At 32.9% G+C, this 17007-nt stretch overlaps 1 protein-coding gene across 6 annotated transcripts in view; it reads right to left on the bottom strand.

The window, feature by feature from the left end:
* CDH18 (cadherin 18) overlaps positions 1 to 17007 on the bottom strand; it is a 990219-nt gene that overhangs the window by 323989 nt on the left and 649223 nt on the right. For all 6 annotated transcript variants that reach the window (XM_073891068.1, XM_073891071.1, XM_073891072.1 and 3 more), the window contains one exon: positions 9647 to 10130. In XM_073891068.1, coding sequence (XP_073747169.1) covers positions 9647 to 9874 — 228 coding nt within the window. In that variant the 5' untranslated portion in view covers positions 9875 to 10130. The remainder of the gene's footprint in view (positions 1 to 9646; positions 10131 to 17007) is intronic.

Raw genomic sequence — 17007 nt, 5'->3', positions numbered from 1 at the left:
TCTTTCTGAGAGAGAGTGAGTGGGAGGTGGGGATGAGCGGGAGAGAGAGAGAGAGAATTTTAAGCAGGTTTCAGGTCCAGCACAGAGCCCAATGTGGGGCTCTATCTAATGACCCTGAGATCATAACCTGAGCCGAAATCAAGAGAGAGATGCTTAACTGACTGAGCCACCCAGGCACCCTGATAGCAAAATTTTTCTAGATATGTCTTCTCAGGCAAGGGAAGTAAAAGTAAAAATAAACTATTTGGACTATATCAAAATACAAAGCTTCTGCACACCAAAGGAAACAATCAACAAAACTAAAAGGCAACCTACTGAATGGGAGAAGATATTTGTAAATGACATATCCAATAAAGGGTTGGTATCCAAAATATATAAAGAACTTATACAACTCAACACCCTAAAAACAAATAATCCAATTAAAAATGGGCAGAAGACATGAACAGACATTTCTCCAAAGATGAAAATACAGATGGCCAACAGGCACATGAAAAAAATGCTCAAAATCCTCATCATCAGGGAAATGCAAATCAAAACTATAAAATATCACCTTACACAAGTCAGAATGGCTAAAATCAAAAACACAAGAAACAAGTGTTCCCTAAGATGTGGAGAAAAAGGAAGACTCTGTACTATTGGTGTCAATGCAAACTGGTGCAGCCACTATGGAAAATAATATGAAGCTGCCTCAAAAGTTAAAATAGAACTACCCTATGATCTGGTAATCACACTACTGAGTATTTACCCAAAGAATGCAAAAACACTATTTCAAAGGGATACATGCACCGTCATGTTTATAGCAGAGTTATTTACAATAGGCAAATAAAGGAAGGAGCCCAAGTGTCCACTGACTGATGAATGGATAAAGAAGAAGTGGTATGTATCTATACCTATGTATGTATGTATGTATGTATCTATCTATCTATATACATATATGTATATCTATCTATATATATATCTATCTATATACATATGTTTTTTACTCAGCCATAAAAAAGAATGAAATCTTGCCTTTTGCAAAGACTTGGATGAAGCTAGAGAGTATTATGCTAAGTGAAATAAATTAGTCAGAGAAAGACAAATACCATATGATTTCATTCATATGTGGAATTTAAGAAACAAAACAAAGGATTATAGGAAAATAAAGAGAGAAAGCTAGAGACAAACCAAGAAATAGACTCTTAACTATAGAGAATAAACTGATGGTTGCTTTATTAAAAGCAACAAACACATAGAAGATAAGCAAGGAATTTTAGTAAAATAAAGGAGCTAACAAATCACTTGCTAATTTTTTCAAGTAATAGGAAACAATGATGCTCAAAACAATTAAGTGACCTCTTCTTGGTGGAGGAGGAGGTGGATGGTGGGTTGGGTGAAATAGATGATAGGGATGAAAGAGTACACCTGTCATGATGAGCACTGGGTAACGTGTGGAACTGTTGCATCTCTATATTATATACTTGAATCACTATATTATATACTTGAATCACTATATTATATACTAACATACACTGTATGTTAACTACACTGGAATTAAAATTTAAAAAATCAAGTATATGAATTAAAAAGATATAGGACACAGTTATATTTCAGAAAGAAGTACATTGAACCCAAAATCAGATTCACATTAGAACTTCCATGGATGGCTGACCATTTTTCCTTTTGGGTCCCATTTTCAATTAACATGTTAAAATCTGTTTATAATTGTATTGATATAAAGACTAATATAATACAGGCTGAATAATATATATTTTCATATTTTATTCTGATTTGAAAATGCATTAAAACATTTTCTGGGCCCTTTAAGTATCATGAACCCTATTGATGATGACAACTATAACTAATAGACAATTTAGCCCTGGCAAAATTTGTTTCTAGACATTGCCAAAGCTCCCAGGGATGAAAGTCACTTCTGGGTTAGCACCACTAACACACACACACACACACACACACACACACACACACACACAGATGGATATGTTTATATAGTAATATAAAGTTCACAATGTGAATAAATATAAATGTCATGGCCATGGCATATGTATTATGACCTTTAAAAATTGTCAGTGTAGCATTAAGAAATGCATTAATTAACTTAAACATTTTAAGTTATATTTAAATAATAAAATATCACATATTCTCTAAAATGTAATTAACCTTAATGAAATCTGATTTCTTTTAAAAAAGATTCTAAATCTCTACAAATTAAATGAAATATACACCAAATCAAAATACCCTTTTAAGCATCCAATTTCTTGTAGAAGTAGATCTAAATAGTTAAATTTCCACAATAAATACTTGAAAAGTTCCATTTCCATATAGAACTGTGTGTCATAATTAATTTCACATGACATCATGTCATCACATTGTCATCTATATAAAATTCACATGTCATGTTTTTATATATGAAGTTTTCTATTTCAAGGAAGTTATGATAAAAATGTTCATAAAATTATCATTTTGACAATATTAGATGATAAGTGGGACCTTTCCCTGCTGCATGCTCAATTTTTAATTCAGAGCTCATAATGATATTAGAGATATCATACATTCTTTTCTGAAAAGCTTGAACCTTCCCTATCCTTTCTACATGATTTATTCTCTCTTTAACCTCGAAATCATTTATTTAATTTGAAACTACAGCACTTCATATTAAAAGAGATTTGAAGGTTCTCTTTTAAAGAAAGAAAAAAGTATGGAATAATGGCAGTAATAGTGATGATGAGAGAAGAATTTCATGCACTGTTTATTAGAAACTGATTCTCATTAAAGAATCAGATGCGTTACAATTCCTTCTTTGGCACTGCCATAACTAATCCGCTGAACAAGAAGAGGTCGCTTACCTGTTTTGAGCATTGTTGCTTTCTACTACTTGATTGATTTGACAAGATGATTTCTTAGCTCCTTTATTTTACTAAAATCCCTTGCTTATCTTCTACATGTTTGTTGTTTTTAATAAAGCAATTTAAGAATAATTGTGTATAGTCTATACTCATCGATTCAGGATAGGATGCAGATAGGGAGAGAGTGGTAGAATTTTAGTAACTAAACTCTTAATAGATGTAAGCAATAGCTTCTACAAGTCATGGTTTATATCTAGAAAAAATCTAATTGTTATAAACAGAGCAGATACACCATAAATGTAAGAAAGTGAAGTTGGAAAATATAATTCATTTCCTTTTCTGAAAAATTTTAAGTTTTTATTATCAAATGTATGTTTAATGTCAATAGAGCCCTACACCTAAACATAAAGTTGTGAATAGACTAAATATCTTAGCTTAAAATGTACTGCTAAGTAGAAACACACCTTTTAGTCTCTGACCTCTCATCTATGATTTTTATTCCATTCTCCTTAATTATCAAATAATGCAATGTAAAAAACATCCACTTACAGATACCCTAGAAAAACAGAGTTTTCTTTATTTTTTGTATAAGAATGCCTGGCTGGTTAAAGAAGTAATCTTTTATTATATTATTCAAATGAAAATAATACATAGTTATGGAGCAAAGCATATAGCTAATCACAAGGAGTTACCACTGGAAATATATGAAGCCCATTGCCAGCAGTTGTGCATTAACAGACATTATTTGCAATGTATATTTTTAGGTAAATTCTACCAATTACATATGTTTAAACATTTCTAACATAAACTAGTTAGAGTCAATACACTTTGCAATTACAACCTGCACATCTAGGGTACAATCTATGAGGAAACATGAGACACAGACATAAAACAGAGAATACGAGTGGCTAAAAAACAGAAATTCAACTGTATTCTAAGTTATAATTTCTGGTCTCTAACATAAACATTTCCACTTTCACACCATAAGCTGTATATGTTAAGGCCTGATGAATGTACTTTTATCTACTGTCACTAATTCTGAACACCAATAACCTCAAATTTCAGAAGACTCCAAGTCAAATACAATATGGTTTAGTCAAGGGGCGCCTGGGTGGCTCAGTCAGTTGAGCATCTGCCTTTGGCTCAGATCATGATCCGGGGGTTCTGGGATGGAGTCTCATGTTGGGTGCCTTGCTCACTGGGGAGTTAGCTTCTCCCTCTCCCTCTGCCCCTATCCCCTGCTCATGCTCTCTCTCTCACTCTCTCTCTCTCTCTCTCAAATAAATAAATAAAATCTTTAAATAACTATGGTTTAGTCAAAGAATGCTAGGACTTTCTTGTCTTTTTTATTCTAGCCATTCTGACAAATGAAATGAAATATTGCCTTACCTCCGTCAGAGTGGCTGGAATCAAAAAGAAAAGTAATAGCACGTGTTGGCAAAGATTTGGAGAAAAAGGAACCCTCCTGCACTGTTGGTGGGGATATAAACTAGTGCAGTCACTGTGGAAAAGTGTATGGAGTTTCCTAAAAATTTAAAAATAGAATTACCAAAAAAAAAAATAGAATTACCATATGATCCAGTAATTACACTAGTGTGTATTTACCCAAAGAAAACAAAAACACTAATTCAAAGAGATTCATGCACCCCTGTGTTTATTCAGCATTATTTACAATAGCAAGGTTAGGGAAGAAATTCAGTGGTTGATGGATAAATGGGTAAGGAAGATGTGGTATACGTATATGAAGGAATATCACTCAGTCATAAAAAAGAATGAGATCTTGCCATGTGCAACAACATGGGTGGACCTAGACAGTATAATGTAAGTGAAATAAGTAAAACAGAGAAAGACAAATATCATATGATTTCACTCATATATGAAATTTAAAAAACAAAACAAAGAAAAAAGAGATCAATGAACAAATGAAGCAGTGACTCTTAAATACAGAACACAAACTGGTAGTTGCCAGAGGAGAGGTGGGTGACAGGATGTGTAAAATAAAGAGTATTAAGAGTACTGTTGTCATGATGAGCACTGACTAATGCATAGAACTACTGAATCATTATACTGTATAACTGAAACTAATATAACTCTATATTGTAATTACATGTCAACAAAGAAAATATTGGGGAAAAAATAAAGAACAAAAAAAAGCCAGGAATTACTATGTTAAAATAGTAAATTTTTATAAATCAGAAATTATAAACAAAGTCCAAAGACAAATGGCAACTGTGAAAAAACTATTGATAACTTATATCATTGGCAAGAAATTATTGTACCTATTACATAAAGAACTATTAGTATTGATAAGTTAAAGAGTCTAGCAAAAGAATATAATATCAAGGGACATGAACAGTTAGTAAAAAAAACTGTACCCTTCAAATGTGAAACGGTCAATTTCACTCATAATAAGAGAAACATACATTAAAAGTACACAAAGATGCTATTTTTCACCTATTATATTTGCAAAATTCCAAGTTTTAGAATCCCATTATTGGCACTGCTGTAGAGAAATAGTCACTTTTCTATGTCAGGGAGAGAAGTGCAAAATACTACAGTACCTACGGAAGGGGATCTAGTAATATCTACCAAAATTAAAGATTTATTTATCTGAATCAGAATCTCACCTTTGGAAGTTTCTCCCACAGACATACCTATGTGTATGTTAAATGTGTGTAGAACACTCATTATATAATTGCATGAAATAGCAACAAAACAACAACAATAAAAATTAAAACATCAGAGTTCATAAACATTCATTAAAACATCTATGGGTGAATGGTACTCCAGTGAAAATGATGAAGTCAAAAATTTTACCATTTGAAAATTTCAAAATTTTCAAAAATTCTCTCCATCATAAAAGCAATTATTAGCGAGTTTTTTTTTCAATAATTTCAAATAATTATCACAACCATTAACATGGCTACAAAAGTTTATACTCAGGGAGGACTTTCGGTGAATTACCATTTGATCATTACAACAGGCACTGAGATAGATACTGTATGTGTTAAGATGAAGCAGTCCTGTTGAAAAACAAACTGAGGGTTCTAGAGGGGAGGGTGGGGGGATGGGTTAGCCTGGTGATGGGTATTAAAGAGGGCACGTTCTGTATGGAGCACTGGGTGTTAGGCACAAACAATGAATCATGGAACACTACATCAAAAACTAATGATGTAATGTATGGTGATTAACATAACAATAAAAAATTTAAAGAAAAGAAAAGATGAAGCAGTCCTAGAACTTGCTTCTAAAGTATTTACAATATACTAGGTGACGTAGACATCTTAGCTAGAAGCTCACAAACATTTCCTGCAAATGCCATTAGTAAATATTTTAGACTTTGGGTACCTTACTTTCTTTGTCCACCTCTTCATTCTACCATGGTAGCTTGAAAATAGCCACATACAATACATATATGCAGTGTGGCTGTATTTAAAAAACACATTAGTCGTGGAAACTGATATTTGAATATCATATAATTCCCATATGTCACACATTTTTTTTTAAAAATTCAAGATTAAAAATGAAAACAACCCAAAACTTGTTTAGTATGTTGACAATATCAAAATGTGCACAGGCTGAATTTGGCACACAGACTATATAGTTTAACAGACCCATGATCTAAACCATAAACTAAACTTTATAGTTGAATTAGTATCAGAAATACCAAACAGTATTTCCCAGTTTTACCTTTAAGGAAACAGAAATACAGGGAATGAAAGAGACTTGCCAGCTATAAGACAGATAATAAGCAGAGAAGCTATAACTCAAACCTAGCTCTTTGCTTACTAATCATTGGTATCTCCTGAAGACAATGAGTCTATTCCAATAATAGGTGTTTGTGGATGGCATAAATTTTAGAATTTGTGTGATAACTTATATAAAATTATATCCTTAGTTATAATGGGATTCATTCAGCACTGTTCATGTAAAAATCAAATTTTTACATGATTTTTGGAAAAGAAAAAACACTTCTGTTATAAAATTATGATGACATTACTATATAATTTGTTCTAGGAGGAAAGGACTTACTTTCTAACCAGTGTGTTATTATATTTTCCCTACCCTAATCCTTCAATTATTTAAAAAACTTCAAGTCCGTGAGATACATAAAAAGGTCTTTAATAGTCCCATGAGATCAAATTCATGATATATATCCATGCTAGTTTTGGTATTTGATCTTTCATGGTCAATACCATCAGGAAAAAATATGGATTATCAATTATACATATATATATATTTATAATTATAGGTATGTAGAATGGTGTATATATATTATGCATGAATATGTATAATTCTACTATTTACATTAGAAATAGCTCTATGATCATGGTCTTAGCCACGTATAAAAGTCTTAGTAGTGAACAATATATATTGACTACTGTCAACAAAATAAATGCCGTCATAATAATCCAATCATTGACTAGAAAACACTAAAAAGCTTATAAGAAATATATGAGAAGTTGGTATGTATCAAAATACTTAGGGTTTGAGCCCTAATCAAAAGCCCAATTAAAGTTGTTTTATAATGTGAAATATAACTGCAGACATACAAAATTATAATCAAGAGCTCAAGGATAATTTAAAATATGTTTACATAAGACATCTATAAAAATACTATTTTAATACAAAAACTGCATTTCATGACTACTAATTATTTCTGCTGACAAAACTGCTGTCATTTCTGTGGCAGAAAAGGTCCAAGTTGATAATTATCAGTTCTTTTTCATGCTCATAGTAATTGTGATGATTCTATTTTTTTATAAGTGCTATGAAAATACATAGCTGGTTCCTTATGAATGTATTTGTGTGAAATATAAATTTACTTCTTGAACCAATTAAAATAATGGGGCAAAGAGCATTATTTTAATCACGTATGGATTGAGCTTGGTAGTCTTCAAAAAATCAGTTATGTTTTTATGTATGTACATAGTAATAGGTAAGTGGAAAGAATCTATACGATCAAGTCAGAATTTCTCATAAAGGAAGATTAGAATAGAGTAGAAAGACTAAGTGAGTGGATCAGGTCAGATAGTGAATAAGAGAACCACATCCTTGGGTATGACCCTTTATATTTGTCCGCTGATTCTGTAAACAATAGAACAGATACCAATTTCTACAGAACCTCCACAAATATGAACGGCTTCACAGACCTCCACCCCCTCCTGGTGGGTAACAAGCTCTCAACCATATGTTCATTGGCACTCAAGCCCAGAAAGAATGTTTGAAATTGATCTACCTATTATGGTTTCATCGTTTACCAAATGAGATGATGCAAGAGGAAATGAAAGTTGTCTAATCTGTCCCTTTCCAGCAAATTTTTTTTTCAGTTAGATTGAAATGACAAGAAATATACATAACAGAATATTTATGATAATAAAATATGTTTTCCTTTTGGTATACACCTAAAGGGGGGAAATTTTTTGTTTCTTATTTTTCTCCTTTCCAAGGATAATAAATTATTATAAAAAAGTATTTTGAATTTCATAACCAAATTAACTTTCAAAGTAATTTAGTATAACATATTTTTATTTCAGCACATTTCTTTCCATTTACTTTGTGGAATACTTTGTAGAAAAAACAAAGGAAATGATGAAGATGAGTTGCTTCATCTCATTTTAATGTTCATATAAGAAAATGATAGAATTGTTTCAGATCTTTTTTTATGTACCACATTCTGACTCTGTAGCTCCTGCTGGCTATGGAAAATACAGCTGCAACCCAGTGCATCCCCGTTGGATGAGGGGTAAAGCAGATGGCTTGTGCTCCTACACTGCCTACACATGAGGGAAGTACCATGGCTTGGATGGAGTGCTATTTTTTTCTCTTTTCTTTCTTTTCTTTTCTTTTTTTCTTTTTTTCTTTTTTTTTAGTACTAACAGTGCTAAAGTGAAAATAAATAGTCAAGCAGGGAGATGGAATTCACTGAGCCTGCAGTCATGGAGATTCTACTGCTGTGCTTACTGTTTCTCCCAGAGGTACTGAACAAACCTAAGTGGCTGCTTCCAATGATCCGTAATTCATCAGAAGGTCTCTCCATCTCCCACTCTATTCTCTACCCTGGAGCCTACATGACACATGGTTAAGCTGTCCTTATTACTGAGCACACAGTTTCCTAACGGGTTTGATAAACCATTAAATTGTCTTGTATTTTCGAGAGAAAGGGAAGTTCGTCTGAAGTTACTGATTATTTTATCAACTTCATTCTTTTGGAATGTTAATAAAGTCTGTATATCCTGTGTATACTGAATGTATATTTAAAATATATACCAGCATTTATATGGAAATTAATTTGGGGGATTGAAAAAATATCCATGTGCTTTTAAAAAATGACTTAAATTCAAATACAATTCCTGTAACAATAAAAAAAAATCAGATGTCTTTGAAAAAGTGTGCTCTTTTTGCTTCATGTGTATTAGCAATAGATTAAAAAATATAAATATCAATGCACCAATAAATGACTTTGTGACCAATTTCAATATACCTTCATGGTAATAAGGACAAAATTATTCAATTGTGTGTTCAGTTAAATATTTCCACTTTATACAAAGGAATATAAAGAGTAATATACTGGTGAAGGACATTCAGTCCAGCATGTATGGACTAACGTTTAGGGAGAGGTGCCATGACTGGTAAAGCTCATTTTTTTTACAATCATTATTTTAAATCCTTTAGTAGAAATAATAGTATTCTATAGCATATTTCATTCTACTTTCCATGTCTTTTCAAAACCAACCCAACTCCACTGTCGTCTTATCCCATAATTTCTTAGAAGAAGAAAAAAAAAAAAAACAAAAACTTACTTTTCCAACATACTGAGGATCTGGTCCCATATGTTCTTCTAAAACAAAGAACTGATTCCAAACCCATCCCCTTTTGGGACGATGGTGGACTTCGGTCTCCCCTTCAATATGTTTGGTCTGGTTCCTGGTCACCTTGATGGAGCCGTGGTGAGCAGTTCCGTGACACCTCTGCACAAAACACAGACACACTAGGACTGGACAGATGCAAGATGTGCTCGTAATTTTCATTGTAAGATAGCTTTCCAGTTCACAGTCTCCTTTCTTTTCCTTGTCAGTTATAAATGCTTAGTGCGCATTCAAGAGAGAAGCCAGAGCATCTTTTGAAAGGACAGTCCAAAGCAAACTGTTTAGCGTGTCCATGATTTAACTGCCCATCAGGGAAAGGTCAGACTACATTTACATCCTGAAACACTTGGAGAATCAAAGCTGTAGTTGTCTGATTCCAAATCTTCACAGTAAGTGAACACCGACCACCATTTTCTACCTAATGGAAAGAGAGAAAATGATATATATTACAAAACATGGCAGCTTTAACTATTTTCTCTGAAGGCAAACTATGCTATTTTGTAGTATGATGCTGATAAGTAAAGAATATATACAAATTCTTTTGGAAATACATGCAAACATGCATACACATAGTCATGCATAAGCCTGCATACTGCATACATTTTTATAAGGACCTCCCTATCTGTACTGTTCTCAATATTTAAAAACAAATTTATATAATATATATATTAGTATTTATATATATTTATTTGTATATATATTTGTATTTTAAAAGAATTTATGTATTTGAATATTTGTGCATATATACATATATATGCATATTTGTATATTTATATATGTATGTATGTATAAAATCCTTTGAAACAACAGAAATGCAGGTTTGGGAGTCCAGAAATGCTCAGAAACTGACCATGAGTATCTGCACAGGTGTAATATGATCTCTTAGAATATGGGATCTATTAGGCTCTCCACAGTAAGTGTAAATTTTGTTTGCTTTTGTGTTTATTTTGTTTTTTTGTTAAATGTGATACAAATTCACAACACATACTATACTTGGATTACATGCTACATGTGACTCACTGTACTTCAACAAAATATTCAAAATACTTTACGGTTGAAAACTGTCATAGGTCAATCAAGTAGGTACTTGGATTGCTTAGTAAGTACAATAGAAAAAAAAAAAACAGCGAAATGAAGATGGCTGGAAAAAAAAATGTATGCGATTTAAAATAACTCCATACATGGATATCAGATTGGCACAGCTGAATATGAGCGAGAGAGCATCAATTGGGCTGAATTACAGCTTGACTGGATTTTGAGAGGCCTGCAGATAATACTCCAGGATGTGGTCTTCATATTTAGGCAAAACAGATTTCAAGCTTGGGGATGACATTACACATAATTCTAGCAGCTATGTAAATAAAGGTAAAAGGAACAAAATAATGGTGGCAAAAATAGCAGGAGGAAATGCTTTGATTTTTAAATGAGAAATATTGAGGACTTGGACTTAGATTTTAGTACAATTGGACAATAAAGCAAAACTTAAGACACATTTCTAGAAGAGAAGAGAGGATAAGGGGAAAATAGAAAGTATTAGCTTATAAAAACTTAAAACTGTGTAGCAAATTTTGCTGTATTTGTAGATGTGATTTATTTATTTTTTAAGATTTTATTTATTTATTTGACAGAGAGAGAGAGAGCACAAACAGGGGGAGTGGCAGGCAGAGGGAGAGGGAGAAACAATCTCCCCGCTGAGTGGGGAGCCTGATGCGGGGCTGGATCCCAGACCCTAGGATCATGACCTGAGCAGAAGGTAGATGCTTAACTGATGGAGCCACCCAGGCGCCCCTGTGTGTTTTAATGTGTATTTAGAAAAAAAAAAAATTGGCTTCAAGATTATGGCTGCTCTAGCTAGTAAAAATATTAGATGAATCACTTTCTCATTTCATGAAATTCACCCCTGTACACCAACACAAACTGAAATGTAGGTCTGAAAGAATTACAAGGTAGATGACATGATAATATAAAGATTTAACAAACTGAATACAAATAAGTCGTCATAGGATAATTCTTTCACACAATTGACAAAAATATTTATATCAAGTAGGGAATGAAAAAAAATCTCACATGAGACTTAGAATATGGTGCTTTTCTCTATCAGTATCTCTCCCTATAAATTAGGGTTAATGGTTACGCTTTTTTACCAGTTGTGCAAGAACTGTATTGATTAGAACTAGGATTTCATTTTAATTATCTGGTAAATATAACTTGAATTTTGCAGTATTTTACGGAAGCCAAGATAAATATTTCACTGAAATTAAAAATGACTCAAAAACACTATTTTTTATTTTTTTTAATTTATTTTTCCTTTTTTTAATGGGTGAAAGACTTTAACATCTCACCATAGAAGATATACAGATAGCAAATAAGCATTTGAAAAGACAGTCCATATCATTTGCCATCAGGGAAATGCAAGTTAAAACAATAAGATACCACTATGTACCCATTAGAATGGTAAAAATCTGGAACACTGACAATACCAAATACTTATGAGGATGAAAAGCAACAGGAATTCTCATTCATGAGTGGTGGGAATACAAAATGGCAATATTTTGGAGGTCAATTTGGTGGTTTCTTACAAAACTAAACATACTCATCATAAAACCAGCAATTGTTCTTCTTGCTATTTACGCAAAAGAGTTGAAAACATGTCCACACAAAAACCTGCGTGTGAATATTTACAGCAACTTTGTTCATAATTGCCAAAATTTGGAAGCAACCAAGATGTTCTTCAGTAGGTGAATGGATAAATAAACTGGTACAGCCAGACAATGGAATATTATTCAGCACTACAAAGAAATGAGCTAACGAATCATGAAAAGACATGGAGAAAACTTAAATGCATAGGACTGAATGAAAGAAGTCAATCTAACATATTTTTTAAAAATACCATTGCAGCTCCAACATGATGAGAGCACTGGAAAGAAAGTCAGAAAACAACAGGTTTTCTTTCGTTTGTTCATTCCCCAACAATGTACTTATAGTACAAACATATGAATCATCTAATTTCTTTGAGTCTCAATTTTACCAAAATTTGTGGCTTGAATAATTGATTTTAATATTCTTTCCAGTCTAATAAATTATCTGAATTTTATATACTTTTTATGTATCAACAGACAATTTTCAAGTTACGGATTTTGAAAAAGGAACTTTAGTCATTCTTCTTAGAAGTCAAATTGACGAATATACAGAAGGTGCTATCTTAATACTTTCACACCACTTGGTGTGATTTTTAAATGAAATTAACATCTTTGCCCTTCATGTTAAGTTGTTTAACAAAGCATAATTCATGAGTGAAGGTGAAGAAAGTGGTTTTTGTAATGCATTACAGATATGTAGAATGAGTGTGTTCTTTATAATATTGATCTTGCCTGGCCTTCCAAAAATATATAAATGCATTTTTATCTACAAATGTATCTTTAGAATCTCTACTATGATAATTATAAAGTGATAAATAAGGCTCTGTGGAATGAAAGAACAAATGTAAATATTACTGCTGTACTTTTATAAGTAATTTTATTTACTATGAGAAGACAGATCTCCAAATATAAAAATCTGCTCTACTTCCAGAAATCCATCCCTGCATAGGTTAGAAAGAATTAAAACACAAATTATATTAAAATATTAAGACTAACACAGTGGAAATATGTTGCAGACATCTGCCATTTTCTGATTAAGCAGCACTCAAACACCTTCCTAACTTTCATGGAACAGTCCAATATATGAAGTCTGATAAACAGAGCCCTTCCACCTCTGAACACTTAGTGACCTGGTACTTTCTTCTTACAACATTTTAGATAGAATTTATACCAATTACATATACGTGTTAACTATATGTTCCAGCACCCTGAAACAAATGATGGATGAATGGAGAGACAATTGAGAAATTTTTCACAATGGTGCTGAGGTTCTCAAGGTCCAGATGTAGTGGATGTGAGTCCCCACTCTTCTGGGGGAGTCCAGGGGCAGCTGCATGAGTTAAGAGTCATTCCAACTACACCGTTTCAGTGGTGAGTACCTGAAATTGTTTCTTACTATCTAACTTTTGGTTTCCACTTCTCAAACCCGATTCTTTAGCCCTCATCAGTTTTGATGGCTGTACAATATTTTTCCAATAAATTTATTTGCTGCTTTCCATTGTCAAATTTGACATCTGTTATTTGAAAGAATTATCTCTGATAAAAAACATTACTGTCAGTCCAAAAAAGAAGTAATTTCCAAATAATTCATTACATGCAATAATGTATAATGTAGACCTCTTCCCTCTGCTCAGTTACTTAAGTGAAACTTTGCTTCCAGATACTGGACCCTTGCTTTTGTTAACTGCTCCCTCTTCCACAGTAGAGTTAGTAACAGTGTACCATGAGTCAAGAGACATGGCCTCAAATGTTCATCTTATAGAACACTATCACATTTTCATAAGCATTTATTTTTTACTCTGAGCTCCACATTTTTCATTTATGAATAAGGATTCTAACTGAATTATCTTTGAGCATGTGCAGCAATCTGATTATCTGAATTTATGATTTAATGACTGAGTATTATTTGTAAATTATTTTCCTTACTTACACTGAGTTACTCACATCACTGAGTTACTCACATCACCCAAGATAGGCATTTATAGATCTTCAATGCAGGCATTCCTTCAGAGAGCTCCTAGGAAACAATATCCTCAGAGAAATGTATGCTTACATTTATCCCAAATGTTACTGCTTGAAATGTGTGTCTTTCCCTGGATTTTTTTTTTTTTTTTTTTACCAATTTGTTCTTAACTTTTAAACTTTGAACTATAAAGCGGTCTAGAGAATGCCTTTTGTTGCATTTTTAAAGTTTTGCCCTTTTGGTTACTTTGAAAATGTCTTTGTAAAAAAAATATTCTGTCGACTTTATTTCATGAATTTACCATTCCAGTCTCCATATGTGATGGGTGACATGTGATATTCCATATATTCAAAAACCCTAGAATTTTAATTGCTACCAAGTTCTAATCTGTAGCATTATATGTTACTTGGTAGGAATTTATCTGGCTTTGCATAGAGCAAGCCTAGCTTAAACATAAAATGTCAAAGAAAATAAAGTATAAGGGAAAGTCCATATTGCTTGGAATTACTTTCAATGTGAGATATATAAAGAAAGCTGTTCTTTGTGTCACCTTGAAAATAAACAACTTAACTTTACCATGATGAATTATTTAAAGCCATCATACTGTCAGGCAGATTTAAATATAAGGGAATTCATTTTATGTTTGAATTCTGGAGTACTTATAAAGATGAAAGTTACAAATATTGAACAAGAGTCATTTTTCAAGTTTAACAAATAATTATTTAATACTTAGCTATATATCCTTGTGTGTTTGTTTGCATTACCTTCAGGATGTTCTAAAACCTTGTGATTACAAGCATAACTCCCATTGCTGGCAAGATGCATTCTCAGGCATATGTCTGGTGCTGGACCTACGGTTTCCACCAATTTTGGATTCAATGGTCAAGAATTTTGGTATCATTCTCTTGTTCTGTCTAGTTCTTGTTCAATTTCTAATGATATTGACTTCGGAGTTTTGTTTTACCTTCTTGTCCTTCACCATTTTTACTATTTTCTCCGTTGAGAAAATAGTTGTTGTTTTTCCTCTTTCAATTGGTAATTTATCTGTTTAGCAATTTTACTGTTCTCAATCTGTGTCAATTGGAACTCTTGCTTACAGTCAAAATGCAAATACTCATAAACCACAGAGACTGTGGAGGGCTTTGCCTAAATTTGTTTCAAGTTTTATCACTAGGTTGATCCCCAAATCAATATTTCAATATCAACCTGACCACTTTAGGATATTCTCTTAGCCCCAAAGTTTGAGATGATAAATTGCATTTGCTTAAAGGATGTATACATATATATACATTTAAAATTATCTCCAAGTATGGCTCTCCCTAAAATATAATATATAAATAACATAAATCAGAAAGCATTAACTTTTACATATTATGTTTTTCTGTTAGAAATATTAATATTGTGGGGCACCTGGGTGGCTCAGTCAGTTAAGCATCTGACTTCAGCTCAGGTCATATCACAGTGTCCTAGGATGGAGCTCTGTGTCAGGTTCCCAGCTCAGCGGGAATCTGCTTGTCCCTCTGCCCCTCCCCCTGCTTGTGCTCTGTCTCTCTCAAATAGAGTCTTTTAAAAATATTAATATTATAAGTGTAATAGATATTAAGTTTCATGTAGGCAGGCATGAAAATATTATGTGTGTACATACAGGCATTACTCCCTCACATGGCTCATTCTTCTTTCTTAGTCTTAAGAGCCTTACTCTCCAAATTTCATTTAGTAATACCTATCATCTGAGGCCTAGACTAATGAATGTTTCTCCACAAAGACCTCTCTGTTTTGGAGAACAATTCTCTTTGGGTCTCTTGTGTTTCTACACATCTTCTGAATGAGTGGCATTGACAGCTTTGTTTGATGATATTTTCCCGTGGATACATGTATAGCAAACAGCCTTGAAAGAAAGTTAGAACCTCCCTTTGGGTCAGAAAGCAGATTTGTTTTCTGACTCGATTATAATGTCTTCCTTTAGGACATGGATTGAAGAGGTCTGCTAGCAGACCCAATATAACACTGAGGATTCCAAAGCTTAGGGTTCCTTAGCCATGACCCATAGTGTGTGTGTAGCATATACCTGGGCTGCTTCATGTTACCCCATGGGATGTAAGCAGTGAGGAGAACTCATGCCACCTGCTGTGATTTGGGTAAGAAGGCCTTTTTTCTCTGCTTCTGAGTTTCATATGTTCTGTCAGCATCTACAGAACTGTGGCAGCCTAACTTGTAAGCATGATAGTAGGGTAAAATCTCAAACCCTTCATTTGCAAGTCTGGATACCATAGTTCAATGGAACTGTTTGCTCCTCTAAATCACCATAGCATTATTTAATCCTGTTTTACTATTGCAGACCAGCATTCTAATTATTTATATAGGTGTTATTTAATTTTCCCTTTGTGTCAGGTTTTTTTGGTTTTATTTGTTTGTCTTGGTTTTTGTTTTTTTGTTGTTGTTGTTGTTTAAGTTCTCATACTATGTCTGGGTATTTTCCATCTCCTGTGAAGTACTTCTCGTAACATAGCCAATGAGTAAATGTTTGTTGAATGAACAACATTCAAACGTTTGTTGAATTCAACAACATTGAATGAAGGATAAATGAGAAATAGAGAAATTAATTCAGAGTATGTGCTGCAAGAGTAGTGTAAGATACCACATTTCAAGTTAAATATTTAATTTTAAAAATGTTTTACAGAAAAACTTCTTAA

The sequence above is a fragment of the Callorhinus ursinus genome, unplaced genomic scaffold, assembly GCF_003265705.2.
Source record: "Callorhinus ursinus isolate GAN/ISIS: 27379988/994484 unplaced genomic scaffold, GSC_fseal_2.0 scaffold3, whole genome shotgun sequence".
In the NCBI taxonomy this organism is placed as follows: Eukaryota; Metazoa; Chordata; class Mammalia; order Carnivora; family Otariidae; genus Callorhinus; species Callorhinus ursinus.
Note: the sequence above shows the minus strand (reverse complement) of the source record. Positions and strands in the feature narration are given on the sequence as shown.